This window comes from Cynara cardunculus, assembly GCF_001531365.2.
Source record: "Cynara cardunculus var. scolymus isolate 2C chromosome LG 15, CcrdV1, whole genome shotgun sequence".
Lineage (NCBI taxonomy): Eukaryota > Viridiplantae > Streptophyta > Magnoliopsida > Asterales > Asteraceae > Cynara > Cynara cardunculus.
Window position 1 is genome coordinate 8,411,065 of NC_037542.1, and position 24,908 is coordinate 8,435,972.

At 29.2% G+C, this 24,908-nt stretch overlaps 1 protein-coding gene across 2 annotated transcripts; it reads right to left on the reverse strand.

The window, feature by feature from the left end:
• Window positions 1-7,826, reverse strand: LOC112528344 (protein NRT1/ PTR FAMILY 4.6). 2 transcript variants are annotated; one of them, XM_025139356.1, is made up of 5 exons: window positions 7,787-7,826; window positions 7,451-7,668; window positions 1,685-1,739; window positions 1,299-1,633; window positions 1-993 (listed from the first exon to the last, which is right to left on the reverse strand). In XM_025139356.1, the coding sequence occupies exons 1-5, from the start codon at window positions 7,809-7,811 to the stop codon at window positions 46-48; spliced, it is 1,581 nt and encodes a 526-aa protein (XP_024995124.1). In that variant the 5' UTR covers window positions 7,812-7,826; the 3' UTR covers window positions 1-45. The 2 variants fall into 2 exon arrangements, with proteins under 2 accessions (XP_024995124.1, XP_024995122.1); XM_025139354.1 differs by lacking the exon at window positions 7,787-7,826 and having other exon boundaries at window positions 1,299-1,739; window positions 7,451-7,690.
• Window positions 7,827-24,908: the final 17,082 nt, after the last annotated feature.

A 24,908-nucleotide genomic window follows, 5' to 3' on the forward strand; every position in this document is an offset into this window, starting at 1 on the left:
GACTTTGCAACATTTCCTTCAATACACCTTCAACTTCTCCATAATTTAACATCTAGCCCCTATAGATTGGTACTTGTATCGATGAGCCCAAAACAAATAATGCAAGAAATTCAAACCGCTCAATACGCACATCAGCCAGTAAAATCTCTCCAAATGGTATTGGTTCAAGTTTCCACCGGAGAGCCACCCAGGGTGGCCGGAGCTCCCGGTGGCGCTATTCACGATTGACACCATCACCGTGCTCAAATAGTACCCCATAGCCAATGATGCGAATGATAGCGAGGTGGCTAGAGATTTCATACTTGCCGGAGCTTCGGTGAAAAAGAACTCCATTAATCCGGCCAATGTGAAAAGATCGGCAGACCCGAGAAACAAGTATTGGAAAGCGATCCATAGAAATGTAATCGGCAATGGCTCACTAGGATCGAATCCGGTTCTTGTGGCGATCCCTTTGCGTTTGATCTCAACTAGTGCCGCAATGGCCATGGCCATTATCGAGAAGAGTAGGCCTACTCCGATCCGTTGTAAGTGTGAAACACCCATTTCTGATTTCCTGGCTTTTCGGGCAAACGGGATAATGATATGATTGTAGATCGGACCAATGACAATGATGAATATCACCGGAAAAACCGGGAGGGAGGCAGCTGGAACTTTTAGTGATCCGATCTTTGTATTCATGGTGGACGCTTGTTGGACGGAGAATGTCGAAAGCTGAGCTAGGCAACAGTTGAGCATGATAGTGCAACCGAAGGTCGGGAGGACACGTAGGACGACTTTGACTTCTTCGACTTGTTTGACCGAACATCGGAGGAAATTGTAGGCCGGTTTGTTTAGTGCTGCACGATTTAAGAATCGGAGACTCGAAGACAGAGTTTCGAGTTCTTCGAGATCTTTGGAGACGGTTTGTTGTTGTTCAACATTGTTTGGCGGTAACGACGTCATGCTTGCGATGGCATTGCTTGGATTGACGTTTAACATTGATGCAATCAATACCTGCATCAATGTTATACGTTAAATAACACCACAAAAAAGACAAATAGAGATAACATTTTTCGGTAAAAAATAAGTGTTATTTTAATTTGTCCTAAAATAAATCTCTATTTATAAAAAAATGTCTAATTTTCAATTTCACAATTAATTATGAGATGAAAAAATTAATTAATCTCATTATTATTAAAAGTAAAATTATTATTTAATTAATTAAAAAAATAATAATAACTCATTTCAAAAATTATATGTTTTTTTAATTATGAACACTTGTTTTGGGATGAATAAAGTATTTCTTTTTATAATGTTACCTTAAAAATTGTGGTGAGAGGGCTTCCGGAAGGGATCTTGTTCCTGTAAAAACCCGAACCAGCTAGGAACACAGGGATTGACAACAAAACAGTCAACATAGAAATTCCGAAACCCCACTCCCATCCTTTGTTGTCTTCGATCCAAACCACAAAGGTAACTGCAATAAGAGCACCAATGGCGAGGCAAACCACAAAGTAGTTAAAAAACGTCGATCTCTGTTTTCTTCCCTTCACGGTGTTGTCATCGAATTGTTGAGCACCGTGTGCAGGTAGAGATCCTTTTATGCCTCCTACGCCTAACGCGACCAAATAAAGACCCAAAAACAACATCGTAGCTTTTGCACCGTGCACATCTTGACATGGTACCGCAACATTTATAGGGTTGCATTCGGGTGGCTTTAACGATGGCGAATGAGCTTGGATTGTCAGTATCACAAGACCCTGATCAAATATAAAAAATACAATTGTCACATAATGCGATGTCGCAATTTAAAAAATGCTTTAAATAATTTTTTATTCGAAAAATCTTCAAATATTTGTCGAGTACAAGAAAGATGTCTATATAAAAATCTAAACAACCCACTAAAACGCTACCTTCGGTATAAAAATCAGATCAAGATATAAATATATTATTTAACTTGATACATACATGTTCTTATTTTAAACATTTAGTTATTGATCGAATATTATAACATACATTTAACAAAATAAAAATATATATTGAAACCGATATTATTAATTTTTAATGATTATTAATCTGTACTATATTATAAAACATTTGACAAAAACTCTTAAAAATCATTTATTTATTTATTTATTAAACTGGATAGGTATCTCACTACATTGTGCGAGTACCATTCTAATAATAAATAATTGATTTTGAATTGAAATTCTTTGAAAAAGAAGCTTGTATTGAGAACTTACTTAAAAAGTATTATATTTATTTTCCTACAAAAAAAATTACTTTATAACATACATGGTCTATAGTTTTTATATTAAAATATACGATCATTAACAAAATTTATAATTAATCATTCAATGATAATAAAATACTATAATATCTAAAAAACATGTCATGGTTTTTAGAGGCAAAGTCAACAGTGACTATAGCGTCTTCATTTTTTGCAGGTTGTCTTTATGGTTCAAGAAAATTTTGCGAGTTGTGTCTTTATGGATCATATATTTCAACGAAGCTTTGAACCAACCCTAAAACCTTAGTAACCAATGAGCAAAGCAAACCATCAAACCGAGTAGTATCCTCATCATAAATTTTGTATCGATGTGTTATAATAAGTTGTAACCAAGTTAAAAAAGAACTCACTTATTGAATCCTTACTGAATGAATGAGTTACATGAACTTGGGCTTAAATGTCTGCTTGGGCTTTGAAAATAACAATTACATTCAAATGTCAGAAACAAAGTCTTGGACTCTTAGGTATTGTGCAAGCAAAACCGTGACTCTGGGTTCTCTCTTCCTTTTTCACCAAACATAGTTTGCTTAGGGGTTGTTTACCAAATATTTAATCGGTAAGTGTTTATCAATAAAATTTAACATTATTATTTACTTATTAGGTAAGATTTTAGTTCACCAAAACGACATCGCATGCAAATATTTACCCGGTATGTGTGCTTACCGTGGTAAGAGTCATTGCCCTCATTTACCGGGTAAGACTCTTGTTCCTTGTCTCGCTCTTACCAGATAAGATTCTTGGTCTTTACCATATTCATCCGGTGAGGTAACGTGACTTGGTAAACGCTTACCCGAATAAGCGTTTGGTAAATGGCTCCTTAGATTTAAATTTTACTTGAATTTGATTGTTGTATCCTCTAAACGGAAGCTATACCGGCAAATGTTCCGACTTAGAATTCTGTGGTGCAAGTCTCAAATCTATTTCTCGATTAAAAGCTTGAATCTATCCTATCAAGTAAATTTTTTGATTGATCGTATGTTGTTTCTATGTTTTCCTATCACATAAAATTTCATATAAGAATTCCAATTATCTACAATAACCTTATATATATATATATTGATTAACCTGTATATCCAACCCGCTATACGAGCCGACTAATCTCAGACCGGAGTCACTGCATTTGAACTTTCATGGCCACAAGGGGATTTTTATTCCTTCTTGAATTTGAACCGGAGACCTCATAATACTTTTGATCTTTGGAGACAAGCTCAAACTAATTATGCACCACCCTATATATATTATATACATATACACACACACACACATATATATATATATATATATAAGTTGTAATTATTTTGACTTTGAAGAACATATGTACGTATAGAAGTTGAGTATTCATTAAGCATTGAATAACTTAAGTGAAAGGTGGTACAAATTTCGATGCAACAATAGTTATGGTGGACTGATTGATAGACACAGACAAAACGTTAATGTTATCGAAGTCTATGTCTATCTCACACATGCATGTGTCACATACCCCCATTGCCCATATCAATGCCTAATTTATATACACACATGTGTATATACTTGAGTTTAAATGATAACCGATCCAACATATTTTTTTCTTGTTTATTGTATTATTTTAATAAATTTTCTATATTACTTCTTATAATATTAAGAAGATGTTTGGAATTGTTTATTTGAAACAACTTATACTTTTTTATAAAAGTTTTTATCAATTTATTATAAATTAGAATGATTTAATTTCTTCAAAAACTTATTATTACCGGTTTGGCACCGGTATAAGCTGTTTATCCATACACTCAAAAACGCTTATTACCGGTGTCACACCGAAATAAGTCAACAAGTTGTTTTTATAATCAATCTCATATACCCCCTAAAAGTAAAAAAAATTCAAGTTTTTACTTTTAAAACTTAATATGTTGAAATAAAAACTAATTTTTTATTATTTTTATCAAATAAATTGAATTATTATTATTTTAAGTAAATCATTTTTAAAAGTTTATTGGGATAATAAATTTATAAATTATATTAATAATATAATAGATATTGAAATATTAAAAATGAAAAATATGTTGAAATTAAATGCAATTTCTTCACCAAGATTCCCTCAACCAGTCGTATCAATTGGAAGCTTCAAACATACATTTGCTTACCATGAATGAATCCTCTTTCAAGATTCATGAAAATGTGATTAAAAACATGTGAAAAGATAACTAAAAAGGTGAAAGGTGAAAGGTGAAGTTAGGTAAAAGTGGGTGAATGAATGTAAAGCTCGACATCCATGTCCATACGTTCCACTTATTTACGAAAAGCCATCACATTTTTTTTTATATCCATAGGATAAAAAACCTAGTTAAAATGCTTAAAATGTGTTCTCACGATTTTCATTGAACTCAATAGGTCTTGTATGATCTCAACCACACACACACACACACACACACAYATATATATATATATATATATATATATATATATATAGGTAGAATAAAACGAGAATATGATTAAAATAAGAGAACACGAAAATAACCAAATCACAAGTGATTTTGCATTATAATCACATATGATTACGTAACACGATCCATGCAAGGGGTGAATTTATGAGTGAGTGACGTCACCCACAATCACAGGCTGCAGCCAAAGTCATGTAAATCATATGTGATTTTAATGTAAAATCACATATGATTTGATCATTTTTCGTTCTTTTAATTTATTTATGGTTCTCGTTTAAACTTAATCATATATATATATATATATATATATAGAGAGAGAGAGAGAGAGAGAGAGAGAGAGAGAGAGAAAGAGACTGGTTTAAATGTTAATCAAGTTTATTGTGTTAACTTTGTTAACCATATTCAACCAATGGCAATCTATCTTATATATAAGTTCATATTCATCTTATAATTTAATGACAAGGGTAAATATGTAATTTTCTTTTTTATATAGCTCCCATATCATTAATTGAGAGTTGCAAAATCAAAAAATCTCATGATTTTTGTTAACTTATTATTTATCTTGTTTTTTTTTATAATATTGATTTATAATCTATGATGTTTTTGAACTTGTGATTGGTAGAGGAGACCTGATAGTAAAGTTTTCACTATCGTTCAAGCTATTATGGATAAACTTATTGTTCATAATGAAGGAACTATTGTTCACAAATGTTCATATATACACTAGCTACATATCTCAACATTGTCTCACTTCTGAATAAATTCATAATGAAGGAACTATTGTTCACAAACTGTTCATATTGTGTTCAAACCTGCTTTTTATTTATTTTCTTTTGTGTTGCAGCTATTTTTATTATGTTCATAAATGTTATGCAGTCCAAGTTCATATATATATGTCAAATTTTGTTTTTATTTGACATAATGGTTCATATATATATAAATGTGTTCATATGATTCTTACATTAACAAAAGTCATGTAATTCTTTTATTTTGTAACTCCCAATTAATGATATGGGAGTTACATAAAAAATTACATAAATACCATTTTCCACTTGTTCACATATGTTTGTGAAATTGTAAATTTAAAAAATTAAATTTTTAATATGATAAATCATAACCGTTTATTATAAGAATTAATGATCAAGATTAGTTAACAAAGTTAACACAATAAATTTGGTTAACATTTGAACCACCTCATATATTTAAAACATAAATTTATATTTCTTCTGACAGCGTAGGCTTAAGGGAATCTTTTATGACAAATTTAATTCACATGTTTAAATTATTTTCTAGGAAAAAAAAAACATTTTCGGTTAGCAACACTGAATCATAGCATCCTACTTAATTATATATTCACATAAAATGATCAGGTAACCAACAATCACTTGTGCGGTCAGTCACGCTTCTTGTTAAGCTACTAATTTTTAAAATAAAAATTTCCAATTCTAATTTTTTAAAGATTTTAATATAAATTATATTATTATAATAATCTTCGATTTTATCATCTAAATGTATTTAAAAAAACATTATATAGAATAATAATAATTTAATTAATTGGTGGTATGGATTGAAATAATCATTTTCCAACATTAAATTTTAGATAATTCCCTAAAAGATTGGAGTTTTTCTTCTCCGTATTTTTCTTATTTTAGAGAATATTATAAAAAATCTGTTGAAATAATATAAAGAACAAAATCTCTAATTTTCTATTTTAGGGTTCTATCGCTAAATTTCTTAGAGTATCTCCAACAGAAAAAAAAAAGTAGAACCAAAAGTTAAAATCTCTAAAAAATATTATATTCAACACCAACAAAATTTTCATTTTAAAGATTTTGATATACATTATATTGTAACATAGATTATATTATTATAGTTTATTATCCCAATAAACTTTTTAAAAAACTTTATACAAAATAATAACAATTTTGTCTTATTGGTAGAAATGAATAAAATAATTATTTCTCTCTCCCAACGTCAAGTTTTAGAGAAATCTCTAAACTTAAAGTTTTTTTCTTCATGTTTTCTCTATTTTGAAAAGCATTGTAGAGAATCTTGTAGAACAATATAGAGAACACAATCGTTATTTTCTCTATTTTAGAGAATTTGTTGAAAATGCTCTTAACAGTTAATAATACTCATCATATTTTTCTTCTAATTTCTCATTAATCCCGGTAATTTGATTTTAAACTTGCATAATTTGGTAATTAATCCTGTACATTTTTAAGACAAAGCAATTCTGCGTAATTAATGTTAGTAATCACTAACATATTTGGTAAATCACTTGTATAGGATATACACTTACATCTTTTAGAGCTTGTCTAATAGTCTATAATTTTTCTCAAATAAGAAAAAATTCAAAATATATAAATAAAAAATATATTACGTTACATTCAACCTCAACAATTTTTTTTAAGATTCTAACAATAATATACTATTTAATATTTAATATTTTTATAATACATCATCAAACTTTTATAAAATCAATGAAATTTGGAGACTTTTAGAACAGAATTTATTTAAGAATTCTGTTGTTGTCAACTTTTAGAAAAAAAATCTCTATTTTTGTCAATTTCAAAAATTCTTGTGGAGATGGTATTATTACTTTGTGTTTTAAACAACATTGACACTAGAGAAGGGTACTAACTCTTGGAGACGACATTAAAAACACAATTAGCATTCACATTTTATTCACCAAATTAAGGATGCATGCATGACCCCTGTATATATATGAGAGAGAGTGGGAGAGAGAGAGAGAGAGAATTACCAAGAACTCAAGAAGAGCAGTGATGAGGTAGATGTGATAAGTGGTGAAGAAAGCATCAGACAAGAAGCCACCAAGAAGAGCCAGAAGAAAAGCAGTGCCCATGAAATTTGTGACATGATTTGCTGCTTTTGAAGGAGAAAAGTGCATGTGTTGTATCAAATACAACACCAAGTTGCTTGCATTTGCCAGATATGCCAAATTCTCCATCACCTCCACAACTACACACACACACACACACATATATATATATCAACAACTAATACCCATATCTCTCTCTCTATATATCTATATATATGCATGTGTGATCAATTAATTAAGCCTTTAATTAATTAGTACCCAGGACGAAGGAGGCGGCAAGCATGCCACCATGGCGGCCTTTGATGGCAGGTTTGTTCTTCCAATCCACATATCCTTCCCATGTGTTGAGTTGTTCCATTTCCTGCAACACATGATATATATATATATATATATAATCAACAAAACTAATTAAACCCTAATATAAAGAAGAAAGGTAGTTAAAGAGGATGATCAAGAACTCACCATTTCTCTTGTGGATCTTTTGGGGGTTGGAAGTGAGGTTTTGATTAAAAGGAAAGATGGAGAAAAAGGGTGTAATTAAAAAGACTCTCTCTCTAAACCTTCACTTTCTTTCTCGGGGAAGGAAAGATTTTAATGTAGATCACTTTCACAATATCTCACAGCCTATGCTGGAATTATATATATATATATGTATGTATGTATATATATATGGTGCCAAAAATTGCTTTCAAATGGACTTTTGTGGTATTGATAAGCAATCAATTACTTAGCTTTTTGGAGAGAGAGAGAGAACTCTTCTTTCTATTTGTTTATGTGGTTGGAAGGAAGTCGGAAGAGAGGCGTTTTATAGGCATCATAAGGTAGGGTAGTAGGGTCAGTCTTGGAGGGTTGTAATCGCCAGAAATTAAAGATATGGGTCAAATTCTTTAAAATTGGAAATTTTCTGGTTAATATTTTTTCCTAACATATTCTTTATAATCCTCTTTAGAATAGAACAAAGAGGAGCTGAATTTCGTTTAGAAAGAGAGTTAATGTGAGAATTGTAAGAAGGATCTTCATTCTTGGATGCACATTAAGATGAAATTCATTGAGATGCACCAGATCAATTATGTATCAAACACAATTCATAAGTGAATTTGAGATTAAAGGTGATCAATGTTCTAGATTCATTATTATGATTCTCACATCAACTCTTATTCTCACACGATCATTCATCTAAAGAGGAGAGGAACGATAGAATTATTCAAATTTAGAGTATTCCTTAAAATGGTTGCTAAAAGGAGAGAAATGAGTTTTTATTATGGGGGTTGATATTCATACCCTGACGTCATTTTCTACACCCCCTTCTCTCACAAACTCACTCCCTCACATACTCACCCCCTCTCACATTCAACAAATTTTTTTAAAATAATAATTTTAAATTTACACTTTATACCCCTATAATTAATTAATTAATTTACTTTACGTCCTTTACTTTTAAATTTTTCATTTTACACATTTATCAAATTAACATACATAATCGTATATTAATTAAAACATGTTTAAAAAATACATTTTTATTTTAACAAGTTACACCATTATAATCGTCTTGTTAATACCTTCAAAATGAGTCCAATATTGAATAGTTTTTGACTTAATTATATTATTATATATTATATATACTGTGAAAAAATATTTTTAATATTTACGATTTATAYTTTTATAGTTCTTTATTTAATCTATGATACATCATTTATTTTTACACCATTATCACATTAAAATACATAATTTTATATTAACTAAAATTAGATCTAACAACTAAATTAACCTTTCAGGAAGCATTTTCATACCCTTTATTGATCTTGTTCATCTTACATACTCATTTTTTAATATACTTGTTAATTTTTAAATTATACTTCATATTCTTTAGTTACTTATAGGATTGTAAAGGAACCGAACGTTTATGTTCATTTATTTAATAAATGAACGAACATGAACAATTCTTTTTGTTCGTTTAATTAAACGAACGAACATTAACAARAGTCTCGTTCGTTCATTTATGTCCATGAACGTTCGTTTGTTTACCGTTCGTTTATATTCATTTATATACTAAATTTAATATATAATCTTTTGTTTATTTACTTTGACATATATAATTGTATATAAAATAAAATATGTTAACAAAATACGTTTTTATTTTAACATTGTTTTATTTAATTATGGAATTGTAATTATATAAATATCATAAGGGTATAAAATAAAAATAAAGAAGTAAATAAATATAATAAATTTTTATAAAGATATAAAATATAAATATTGAAAAAAATTCATATACAAATATATAATTTAAAAATTACATATTTTTAATATTTAATTAATTAATAATAATATGAAGTTAATGAATTTATATAATTATTAAAAAATATGTATCTGTATATGAATTTATATAATTAATAATAATATGAAGTCAATCAAATACGTGCGGTTTGAAAAATCTTAACCCAATCCAACCCAACCAAACGAAAGTGCAACCCAACCCAACCTAAGCCGTACGGTTTGGTCGGATTGATACTTTGGTACATTAAAATATTCTTCTAACCCTAATATGTTATTTCTCTACTCATAATTTCTTTGTCATCATCAACCATTTGATACAACTTATTCATACTTTTTATGTATATCACATTTAGTTAATTTTCTCAATTTACGTATATATGTTTATAGTTACTGAATATATATATACAAATGAGTTATAAAGAGATATGAATAAATTGAAAAGATATGTATATGAAAAGCGTACATGATGGTGTAATTGTCTAATGTATATATTAATATAAATTCAACAATTATATTAAATCCAAAAAATAAAAGGATATCGAGTTTATCGAGTTGAGTTCAAATAATAGTAACTCAATATCAACTCAATACATACGATTTAAAAATTTTACAACTCAATTAAACATGAGATTGTTTCATGTTAAAGTTATTTGGGTTTTGAGGACCCCTACCTCCGACTATATCTGCCGTTAAAAGAGACTGTTTAACTCGAGGACATTTTTGCCTTTTTCTATATTTTTGTTGTCTTTTTTCCTATTTCACTTTATTAAAGAATTACTTTTTATAGGGTTTAACTCGGCTCCAATTGTCTTCTCCGGCCAAACTCAACAATCTCCGAACAACTTCCTCCGGTCAAATTCACAGTCTCCGAACAACTTTCTCCTTTCTCCGACAAATCATACCCAATGAACTAAACCTTAACAAAATAAAGAAAATCAAACCTAAAGAACAAAATCAGAATCAAACCCAACCAAATCAAAGCAAAAAATTAAACCCAAAATAAAATAGATTGCTTGAAGGAAACCCAGATCTATTGAAGGAAACGATTGCACTCACAGCAAATCAAACCCACAAAAAGTCACTTCTGTATTGAAATCACAATCAAATCATAGAACCCAAAAATAAAATCGAGGGTTCATAGTGGGTAAAACCACCCTACCAAAATTGCTCTTGTTGGTCACTGGAACAGAGAATCGATTAGAGAAAAGTCATCGGTGGTGGTCATCATCGAAATAGAGAGAGAGAGAGAGAGAGGGGCAAGAACTGTGACTATGCCGATGATCCTAGTGATAAGAACAGCACACCCAGATATGATTTTATGTTCATGTGCAGTTCCATTATCATGAAGAAGCAGTCAATGGTAACTATTGAGTAGCCAAATTTGGGAAACAACGAGTTGGTTGGGGAAAATTCTGAAATTTGTTTAGGAGCGCTTTGATTTATTGTGATAACACTTCAAACGATAATTTGAAGCTGCACTTTGAAATTTGGGGTAAATATGATTCTACCTTATTTCTTTTTTGCAAATGAACTTGCACCTTTTATTTGAAGCCATACTGTTTTTTTTTTTTTGACAAACATGAAATCCTAAAATCACGAGGAGATACAGATTCGACCCCGAAGAGATCGTGGATTCCTCTCTATGGATTCCACTAAAACAATTCCTAAAATCAAAATCCAAATTAAATCATAAAATCAGAACCCAGATACAAAAACTAGAACCAAATACCTTCCATGGCCTACAACCTCCTGCATTGAAATCTATATATGGGAAGGGGGTGTTCTCGAGACAAAATTTAAAACCGACAGGAGCCAAATAGAGTTTAGAGCCGCCGGAAAAAGGGGAAGGTGTTGAGTCTCTGTGTCGGATCCCGGTCGGAGAAGAACAATGGTCGCCGGCAAAGGGGATGGGCGGGGGAGTGGGTGCGAAGGAGAAGAGGGTGGGGAAGTTCGCAGATCGAAGAAGTTAAGGGGTATCTGGGTTACTTATTTGAAACAACCAATACTCTTCTATAAAAGTTTTTTTTTTTAATTTATTATAATTTAGAATGATTTAACTTATTAAAAACTTTTTATTACTAGTTTGACATCGGTATAAGTTATTTATCCAAAGATTCAAAAATGCTTATTATCGGTGTCACACCAGAATAAGTCAGTTAGTTGTTTTTATATGCAATCCCAAACACCCCCTAAATATGGATATATGTAAAACACTTGACAAAAATTCTTAAAATCATTTTTTCCCCATAAAGTATTGTTTATTGATGTGTATTACTTAAAATTCAAAATTACAAGTAATTTTACATAAGTATAACTTATTAAAGCTCTATTTTTAAATTCATATAATTAACTGTAGATAAACATAATCAAATACATGTTAAACATCTATTTTAAATATAAAAAATTTAAAATATAATTAAGATAATAATTAATTTATAAGAGAATGTTTAATTATTTAATTATAAAAAATTATATTGTTAAATAAAAAATAAATTACTTTATTATTAAATGTAAAGTGAATTATAACAAAAAATTAAATTAATTATTTAGTTCGGTTTTGTCGCTAACTCTATTCAAATGCAAGTAAGTAATTGAGTACACCTCACATGATAATATTTTAATTTTTTTTATGTTAGGGATTAAAAGATTAAATTTTATAGGAGCAAACAATAAACTATATTAGATTTTCACGCAATAAATTTATGCGATTTTAATAAAACGTATAATTTTATAACCTTATTCTAACACATTTATACAAGAGATACATATATTTGGTATAAATGAATGACTTATGAGACCAAACAATTGTATTAGTTGTAGAAATCGAGCTCATAAAAACTAAAACTATAATGACCAAAAATATTTAAAAACTAGTTGTACTAAAAATATTTTAATTATTTATTATAAACAATGACAAAATAATATAAAATTTTTATCAAAAAATATATAGTTTTATCAAATCAAAAAGACAAAAATACCAAAACAGAAACCAAAAAATACATTTAATAAACCAAAAATATATCTAATAAACCATTGATTTAAGATTTATGCAACCTTAGATTTCAACACAAAATAGAACTCAGTGTAGGTATACACCTTGGACTACTATCGTCTTGTAACAAGTAATAATTGTATTAAGTACCAGATATCGTTCTAAAAAAAAAAAAAGTAAGCACAAAACTTTTCTAAAAATTTAAATATTTAAAAACTAACTCTAGATGATGAATTCGAAGAATTTGATTTATCTAAAGGTTGGTAAGTTGATTATGAGCTAAGAAAATAACATTTATAATTAGAAGCAAATGGTGCAAGTGTAACACCCCCATACTCCACATTTGCATAAAACACATATTTCATTACATAGAAACATGGATTACATCAAAAGGTCTCACTAGTACAAGGATTTCTATATGTACAAAATCTACATATAAAATTTCCAAAACAAATCCTATACTACTACATGTAATATAACATGTATCTTCCAAAAGCAGACAATATGTTAGGAAAATAATCACATTTTCCCTTTCCCTTTTATATCCCCGGACCCAGCTATTCCTGCATTGCATAATTTAAAACAGAAAAATGAGGGTTAGATCATACGGGTCTAGTGAGTAAATCCCCTATTTGCAAATGCAGGGTGATGAACACCAAARTATGATAATGTAATCTTGGTTTAGAAATATACTGCAATATAACAATTGATGTAGTTCACAATGTCATGCATAAAGTAGTATATCCAAGAACCTCAATTCTTTAAAATATCTCTTAACAGAGATTTAACATTCCCAATACCAAAACTTTTTGAATTAAAATACCATTTCTTTAACAGGAAAGATTTAAGGCAAAACTTGCTTGATATGACAAACCATTTTCCCCTTCCCAATAACATCTAAATTATTACTTCTAAATAGGAATAATATCTTTAATTCATCAGGTCACAAAGAAATGATGATTCAAAGTTATTAACTCCAATTTAATAATAATAATAAGAGTCATAATAATAATATCCACATATGACAATGCCACCCTTATTCCAAGTACACCTCTCCTTGATATKYCACCCTTATTCCTCCAATAAAACAGAGCTACTTATCAGAACAGACATAAGTCACCACGTCTGAAAGTACTCATTTCCAGTTCCAAGCCAGAACAGACAAAAGTCACCACGTCTGGGGGAACTACCATTTAAAACTTACTTCCATACCAAAACAGACTTACGTCACCACGCTTGGTAGGAAGGTTTCTCAAAATCTAGTTTCGTACCAAAACAGACTTACGTCACCACGCTTGGTAGAAACATTTCCCAAAAACTCGTTTCATACCAAAACAGACTTACGTCACCACGCTTGGTAGAAACATTTCCCAAAATCTCGTTCCAATACCAAAACAGACTTACGTCACCATGCTTGGTAGGAACATTTCATTTATTTTAGAATAATCATTTTATGAATCATAATTAAATAAACATTTAAAAACTTATAAAATTTCCAACATAAAGTTATCTGGACAACAAGTCCGGTCAACAATCATCCGGTTTACAAGTCCGGTCAACTAATCCGGTCAACAACCGTCCGGTTTACAACACTTGGACTAAAGTTCACTTTGTCCGGACATCTAATCCCATCAATACACTAAATATTCTTTGAACGGTTTAACACTTAGAACAATATTCATATTGAGCGGATAACAAATCCGGTCAACAGTCCGTTCAAGACTCGCCCGGTTTAAGACTAAACCGCTCACCACTCAACCGGTTTACCAACTCCGGTCAACAAACCGCTCAAGGTTTGTCCGGTTTAAAACAATCCGGTCACTAAACCTTTCAAGGCATGTCCGGTTTAAGACAATCCGGACACTAAACCGCCTAAGGTTTGTCCGGTTTATACCCTTATCCGGTCAAGCTTTGTCCGGATAAACACTTAGACAATATAATCAAAGTTCCATTTCAAAGGATAAGAATACGAAACATACTAATAAAATCAGTAATAAATTTTTATGCAAAAGATTTAGAAACCACTCACCTTTTAAAGCTTTTGACACCAAAATGCTAGAAATSAACCCTTTTGAAACTTTGACACTTGAAATCAACTTGCAAACACCTCCTTTTTGCTAAACCGGACAACACTCTTCTTTCAAAACCTCTCAACATTCTTAAAATAGCAGGGAAAATGAATGAAGAGGTGAAGCCCCCCTTTTTATACCTCCCAAAAATGGAAAAGTCGGCCTAGAACCGCCTTCCAAACCCCTTCCACCTCATGCATGAAAACCCACATGCATTCATGCATACACATATGCATACATATTTCATGCATTAATCTTGCATGCATAAAAATATATATGTATATATACTTCCATATTTATGCATACATAAATATATATATATATATATATATCTTTATCCAAACAAATGCACAAATTTGCATATCAGCATGTATCAAACATATCAGTTTATCATGCTTATCACGTAGTCATTAAATCAGATAATCACGTACCATTTACCTTGGGTAATAACCAGGGTCTGGTTATCACAGCAAGGGTATGTTAAGACAAAGACAAATGATCCATTAAAAAGATATTATAACATCTTGGAGAGCGCAATAATATTATTGATTAGTACAATTGTCATATTTATCTAAGTATTGGGTCAGACGGCCTCTCAGGAATACAAACATGCATGTTTACTATATCATTATGTTACGTTGAGAATCATAATACAATACTAAAGCTATTTTACCTCAGGTTTTCATGTTTGACTTAACTTTGAAAGTTAATACATTTTCAAACATAAAATTAGTTGTCAATTAATTAAATTTAATCTTTAATAAAACATTAATCACCTAAAGAAACAGTTTGATAAAAATGTGATATTTGAGACACTCTTTAATTTCTCATCAGCGTCAGTCTTAACTTTCCCTTACAACCCAAACTAAATGTTTAGCCTATCATTGCTTGGCTTCTAATTATAAAAGATATAAACACTATAAAGTAAATTTCAAGTGTTAAAGTCCAAAAAGGAAACTTGTTGTGCAAATTATTAAATTAAAAGTAAATACGATAAAGTGCAGGAATGTTTTGAAATATAAATTATTAGAATGTAAATTACAGTAAGGTAAAAGACTGAATGTAAATGACTTTTTTTTTATTAACCTGGATATCCAACCCGCTATGCGAGACGACTAATCCCAGGCGATCAACTGCTTTACAGATAGCCCAGAGTCACCGCATTTGAACTTCCGTGGCCACAAGGAGATTTTTATTTCTCATTGGATTTGAACTTGACACCTCCTGATACTTTTGACCTTTGGAGGCAAGCTAAAATCAATCAGGCACCACCCTTGTCGTTGAATGTAAATGACTTGAAAGCAGTAAATTAAAGTCAAGACGATTTAGTAACTTGGCGCTAATTTTTTTTTAATAGAAAACTTGAATACTTGAGATCAACACTTGAGAACAAAGGTCGGAACTTGGGAATTTTGGTTTTCACAAGTTAAACGTAGTCACGAGCTTTACAAAAGGATGACTAAATCCAATGTATGGGCATGATTTTTAAAGACTAGTTTAATAGCAAAACCGATAATTAACTGAACAACAAACCGTATATATATATATATATATATATATATATATATATATATATATATATATAAAACAAATGTAACAAGAGAATTCAACAATACTAATCACTTGAATTATATGGAAAGAGGTTTCGGTCTTGTGAAAGCTTTAGAACAAGTAATCTAGAAAGCAATTAAGTAGCAAAAGACTTAACATAAACAATAAACTAATGTAAATTTTGAGATGTTTTTAAAAGAAGACATGCAAACATAACTTGGTCCCTAAGGTAGGTTAAGGCCAAGTAACAAGTCTTAGACCAAGCTCTAATCTGCATTCTTCATCTTCAAAAATTGACCCAAGTCTAACTCCTGTAGGACTCATAAGTGATAGTTTAAATTTAGTTTTATTGATTAAATTGGTGTTGACGATATGTTCACAAGCTATATCAAATCTCATAGATTTAAAGTGTATTCACAAAATATAATAGTATTTTTTTTAAAAAAATGTTCACAATATGTTCAACTTGTGTGTATGTACGTGTATGTTATGAAAAAAAATTTGAGAGAGAAAGTAGTAGAAAGAAGACATTTTTAATTTATATTAAATTTTATTGTTCAACTAATTTTTTGTGGTCTAACTGAATCTCACCGATCTCACAAATCAGAAAGTTCCTAGAAAAGCCCCTATATATGAGAGATCTTTTACTAAACGAACCATTAGTACAAACCATAAAAAGCAATTAATTGAGACATTTACAAAAATAATGAAAGTTTGTTTATGGATATTTATGAAATATTATCAGAGTTCATTTGTTATGATCAACACTTTATATTAATAAACAATCGAGATATTCATTGAATCTGATATTAATTAGACTAGATGAACGATTGAGATTAGTTTGTAAATGAAACATCTCTCTCTCTCTCTCTCTCTATATATATATATGTATGTATGTATATATATATATATATGTATGTATGTGTAGTCCCTTTTATTTATCAACCATGTAAATGATATTAACTATGTTAATCCACCCCTTCTATTTAAAAATTAGATCAATTGTTAGATTTAATGGTGGCAAATTTATAAATAGATTGAGAAAGAGGTGCATGAAACATGATTAAGAATAGGTGAACAAGGGTGAATATGTAAAATGCATCAATACAACTAATTAGGAAAATATCCACATTTACATTATTATTCCGAGTCAACCTCAGAGTCGGAAGGTGCGCCAAATGGAAAATGCCCGGACCAGCTACTGATCATCGCATTGGTAAGCTATTACCTCACCAACTAGCAATTTCCTTAATTTTAGGGGGGGGGGGGGATAATTACGAATATTTTATAACCTACGTTCCATATTAAGTGAGGGTATATTTTTTTGTTAGTTCATGCATGAACAACGTTTATAGGAAGTTTTTGTTAGAGTTTTTCATTTACCCAGTTTATGATTTTTGTTAGTTCATTTATGAACATTGCGTGCACGAAATAAATTTTTTTGTTAATTCATGCATGAATAATGCTTCCAGGAAGTTTTTATTTGAGTTTATATTCATGTGTGAACAAAGTCACTATCGTTATAAGTGAATATAGATGAAAACATAAGTTCGATTTATTCATATGTATATATTAGTTCTGTGAATGTTCATCTGCTTAAGTATACATCAAAACACGTCCGGAAAATTAATCTCCATTTTAGAAAAAAAAAAGTCGAGAAATAACAATGTAGAAGATAACCAATCGAAAATATCTATTTGAAAAAACAAAATATTCGTCAAATAAATTCCATATTTATCTTTCCATAAAACATGGAGAAAATATGTAACCATCAACCAATTAAAAAGAAAGAGAAAAAATTAACAACATACAAAACTACCCCTATAATAAAGAAATCATGGAAAACTAAAACCAAAAAGGAAGACATGTGATTAGTCAAGAGGAATAAAAAAAAGTTAATTTATACTATATTATAAAGCATTTGACAAAAACTTTTAAAAACCATTTTTTATGTATGAAGTAATGTTTATTGATGTATATTACTTAAAAATTCAAGATTACAAGTAAATTGTGCATAAGTATAACTTATTAAAGCTCTATGTTTGAATTCGTGTAACTAATTGAAGATAAACATAATCAAATAAAGGATAAATATTTCATTTTAAAATATAAAAAATCTAAAATATAATTAGGATAATTATTGAGTTCTAACAAAATACTTAATTATTATCTTTATAAAAAAAATATTATTAAATCTAAATTAAGTTAAATTAAATTATAATAAAAAAATTGAATTAAAAAAATATACAAACAAAAACTTTTAAATAGTTAATTTGATACTAATATTGATATATTTTTTGCAAATTGTATATGATATTTTTAAATTTATACTTTATTCAAAAATAAAAACATTATCGATTTCTCAGAACCACATAAAATCGTATTTATATCGACATGGATAAAAAACAAAACAAAACAAAACATTGAAATGGAAATGTGTCTCGATGCATTGCACGAGTAACCTTCTAGTATCATTTAGGAGGTTAATAAATGATAGGCCCTATACATATGACAACTTTAAACAAGAAGTTAAATATTTTGCGAGAAGACGAGAAATTTCAATATCATATATGATTACACGAATTATACATGAGTTTATCATATATGGTTAAATACATGTTATATTGACAACACATATACGTTTAATCATATATGATTAAACACGTCCAAAAAAATGTAATCATATATGATACTGAAATTTATCGCATTCTTACAAACTGTTTTGTTTATAGAGATACATCATGTAACATTATATGGATATACTAATAAGTAATTTAAAAAATGAATATCCTGAAAAAAATACATGTATATTTTAAATAAACTTAACATAAAAAATATTGTATGTTTTAAATAAACTTAACATTAAAAAATATTGTATTTCTTAATTTTTATTATAATTTAAAAAAGAAAGAAAAAGAATTTTGGTGGAGGTTGTTATCAACCTCTTGCTAAAAGGAGATGTGATATTTGAATTGGAAGTCCAAAGTAAGAACAATCCTTTCAAACACATTCCCATCACGCCACTTCACATGTTCTTAGAATCACATCTTATTTCATATTTGCACATAATTCATATATTTTATATAATATGAAAAACAATAATTATACATTGGTCTCAGATGTACAAATTTATATATATAAAAGTAACTACAAACTTTTTATTCGAATACAGTTAATGACTTGTATATAACATATTTTCAAGTAATCCCCTTTCACATTTCCTCCTTCCCTTTACCTTCCAACCGGTGCCTGTACTGTAATGTACATTTTTAAACACAAAATGAAGGTTAAACCATAAGGTCTAGTGAGTAATTCTTTTGATTGTTATTACATAATGAAAATCACCAAAACACTTTTAGAAAACCCACATTTGTATTGATAACATGTAAACAATAATTTATTATAACAAACCTTTTTTCGCATCATAAAGATGAGATAACATCATCTTATCGCATCGAGTCCATTGAGGTATCAAAATTATAGCATCAATACATAACACACCAACTTGTCGGTAACACATTTCGTCGCATCATACACATGCGATAACCCCACTTGTCACATCTCATTGATGCGATAACATACTTTCCTTGCATCACACTGATGCGATCACCCCAAACTTATCGCATCATCCATATGTGATATAACAAACTCATCACATCATAAAGATGCGATAACAACAGTTCACATGATCAAATTTTCATTTTAACAAACAATTTGATTATGTCATCCTTATCATAGTCTACACCTCTCCTGATTATATCACCCTTATTTCAAATTATACACCTCTCTTTATTATGCCACCCTTATCTCAAAATACATCTCTTCTGATTATGTCACCCTTATTCCAATCAGTTAAATAATAACATATCAAAACCCAAACTCATGCTAAAAATAACATATAATCAATTTAGAACATCCCACGTAAGAAAATAGGAAACAATACGGTCCCTTGTCAAAACAAACCGAATATGCTTTTAAAGTAATATCTCACCTTGCAATCATAGTAGATGAAAATGTAAACAACAAGTTTTCAGTTATGAACACAAAATCAGTTTCTTCTTCCTCCCTTCGGTTTCTGTTTACTTTGAATACAAGAAACAAACACCTGCTTATTTTTCTTATTCCTTCCAATAATAGAGGAAAAGGAATTAAAACTTACACACACACATAAATATATATATATATATATATATATATATTTTGATATGAGACGGTGAGTATGAGATATTTTAAGCCAAGCTTCCAAAATACACCCCTCATTTTTTAACACTTATTCAAAAACAACCCCAAACTTTTTAACAACATACTCAATTATCACATTAACCAAAAAGTTAGTTTTTCTAACTAAATTTATTTTACAGCCACTTTTTTAATTTAACTTTATTTAGAGTTTACATAAACATCTTTTGTATTTACGTAAACTCGATTTTTTAGATAAAATAAGAAAAAAGAATATTTACTCAAATTTGAATAAGGGTCCTCATTTACGTAAAGAATTTGCGTAATGTTTTTTTTTAATATGAATACAAACTTTACGCAAATGTTGCATAAGCTCTGGCTAAACTGAGACTTCTGTTCCAAAAATGGTTAAAAAGTCAATTTGGTTTGAGAGATTGGCTGTTTAGGTCAATTTTCCTATAAGATCGTATATTTATGTTAATATTTTAGATTTTATGAAAGTATATAATATTTATATACATTTTATAATATATATATATATATATATATATATATATTTCAATCTTAGACTTAACTTTCTGATTTCTTGAAAGATTGAGTTATGCTAGTAACCTGAGTAAAGCTAAGCCAAATCATTTAGTTAGTTTTCTTAGATTTTTTATAAGTGAATTACAAGATATTTAAATTTTATGAAGTATTAATTAAAATAAATTAATAAGAATATAAGACTATTTATGTGCTAATTCTTCTATTTTCTTATAAAATACATGTCGGCCAAACTTTTATAAAACCTGACAAAATCAAAGAATCTAATTGATTAAATTTACATTGTTACCGAACATATGATCCAAAATTAAATTTACATTGTTACCGAACATATGATCCAAAATTTCTCTTATCTTATTTTGTTTTCAAAATCTATATAAAAATATAAAACATGTGATAAAAACTCTTAAAAAYCATTTTTTATGCATGAAGTATTGTTTATTGATGAATAATACTTAAAATTCAATATTACAAGTAAATTATGCGTAAGTACATCTTATTAAAGCTCTATTTTTTAATTCGTGTAACTAACTGCAGATAAACATAATCAAATACATGATAAACATCTTATTTTAAATATAAAAACTTAAAATATAATTAGGATAATCATTGATTTTTAACAAATACTTAATTATCATCTTTATAAAAATTATATTATTAAAAAAATTACTTTGTTATTAAATCTAAATTAAATTATAATAAAAAGTTGAACTAAGAAAATTATACAGAAAATGAGAACTTTTAAATAATTAATTTAATACTAATATCGATACTTTTTTTTTTCAAATTTATATTTCTTTCAAAAATAAAAATATTACCGTTTTCTAAAACCCACATAAAACCATATCATATCGACAGAGAAAATGAATAAAATGGAACATAAAGAATGGAATTCAAGTCATTCTAACGTTAGATTCATCATACACAATCTTCTTTATGATGAAATCCACTATCGATATGATTATGCCTTCTTAATATCATATATGAGTGTCATCTTCAGATAATTTGTATTTGATAAACTTGTAATGTTCGTATCATTTCATAAATAAAAAAAACCAAAATTATGATTTGACCATGCTTTATGCATGATTTGTACATAGAGCGATGTCATTTTGTTATTACTTCTACATTTAAGTTGTAATCTTTAAGCATTTAAGTTGTACCTCTGAATTTTTTTAACATTTCAAGCACACAAAGTATCAAATGTCATGTACAAATCAATAATACGTACAAAATCTTTCAATTTTATATAATATTTTTATTTTAATTCTCTTGTTAACAATAAGAACGAAGTTTGAAGGGTTTTTGAAGTTCATATTACTCTTTCCATGTGAACAAATTAAGTTTCGGCAACCTAGAGATTTGTCTTAATCAAAGAAAGTCCAAACTATCTTAAATATGATTAATTTTTTAATCAAAGAAATTATATAAAAAATGGGTATTTATTCTCTTCAATTTGATATTAAATTCACGTGTGTGGATATATAGTGTTAGGTTCAAATGAAAAACATGAAAATGTTAAGAACTGAAGAAACAATTCCAACCACCAGTTTAAATTTTTAATTTCCAGAATATTTTTTAGTAAGTATGATAACTATAAGAGTATAAAACAAATTATATAAATAATTATAAGATTATAACATTACAGTATTAAAAATAATTTTTAGTATTTGTTACATATAATAATATGATTAAATAAAAAAAAATTCAATATTAGACTCGTTTGACAGTATCGACGAGACGGATATAATAGTGTAATTTGTTAAAGAATAAACATATTTTTAGCCTATTTTAATTGATATACGATCTGATGAGATTACCGGTTTTATCACAGTCTTAGTTTGGCAACTTTGGGTTTTTTGTTTGTTTATAACTTTGTGATTTTTTTTTGACAATAATAATCAAAATCGTATAAGATATTGTAAACTGATTTTGGTTTTCTAAAAATGCAGATTTTTGTCAAACACTGGCATGTATCCAAGTTATTTTTCAAAAGCACATGCACAAAAACCTAAAATAAAAATAGGATTCATCATTATATGAATAGAGAATTTAAATAATTTGCATTCATTCAACAAGATTACGTTCATAGACATCAACAACTGATCATTCACGATATAAAAACATAGAACAAAATTACAAAAGAAAAACTAACGTCTCCAACTCAAATAATTGCTCTAAAAATCTCCGTTCATAGTGGATCACCACAACGTAGGTGCTAATTTATGTCCCTACATTTCCATTAGTTAGGACCACTAAATCGGCCACCTAGAAGCTTCCGTTGCTTCATTAATGACTAATTGTTGAATTAATTTGTTGGAGTCCTACATCCGTGAAATACAGACCATCAAACTTATATATATATACACACACACACACACACATATATATATATATATATGTAGGATAGTAAGAACACTCGTCTTTATAAATGCTCCATGATAAATTTAAAATGGTTCCACTGTTCCACATTCTAACATGATATCAAAGCCGGATCTACAACACCTAGGAACTCGACACATTCTTTCGCCTATTTCTAGGGACACTATCTAACCTCTATTTACAAAGGTATGTTGGAGTCTCAAATCGGCTAGACACTGGCCATCAAACTTATATATATTAGGGGCTTAATCTTTTAAGAACTCTTCAAAATGTGATATCTGGGAGATCCATTCTATTCCACTCATTTAATTTAATTAATTTTATTAATTAAATAAACATAAAGGGTAATTGTGTAATTTGCTATATTGATGACAACTCATAAATATATAAATTTATTATTATTTGTTTTCATATTTATCATTTCAAAACTAAAAAAAATCACTCCTCCCTTCCATACGTTGCCTCCATCAAGAAACCAATCTCCATCTTCATTTTTTTTCATCTTCAACCTCCATAAAAAACCGATCTTTCTTTGTCGGAAGCAACAACAAAAAACACAACCATCCATCCTATGTTTTCCGATGAACGCCCCCTCGCAACCACGCTTTCCAGCAAAAACTAACCTCTCTCTGCCCCTGTTTTTTTAGCGAGCATCAATCTCCCATCCATGTTTTCTTGCAAACACCATACAACTGGTGAACACATCTACATATCTGGCATACACTCCACATATTTGTCAACCATTCCAGTTATCATACATCCGACCATTACACCTTGCATCTCCATCTACCCCTCAGCCTTCCTTGTACAGTGAATCTAGATCTCTAAACCATCATGAAAGAACATTGATGTCTGATCTCGATCTCATACTCATATTCTTCTACTCACCATTTAAACCAGATTCGGTTGAGCAACGATGATGTGCACATTGTCATCCCACCATATAACCACCATTTTGTAGAGTGCGCACATTGTGCATAATATATGGTGTGCACACTATGTTTACAAAAATTGGTTCACACTTATGCTCATATTATGCTATACAAAATTGGTTCGAGATAGTGTTCTATAGGACTGTACAAAAACCGGTTCAAAATGATGTTCTCATTGTGGTCACAAAAATTGAGGTGGTAATACATGTTGGGAATGAATGTGTTTTTTGCTCACTATGTTCACAAAAGTAGGGTTGATGTGTCCGAACGAGTTGGGGACAAAGAATGAGAGGTGAGAAAGAGGAAACATAGGAGAGAATAGAGGGAGGAGAGATGAGATTTATAAATACCCATTATGCCTTTTATTTGATTTCTCAATTCATAATTACCAAAATTCAATATCATCTAGTACCTTAAAATAGACCTCATGGTTCCCACAAATATATATAGGG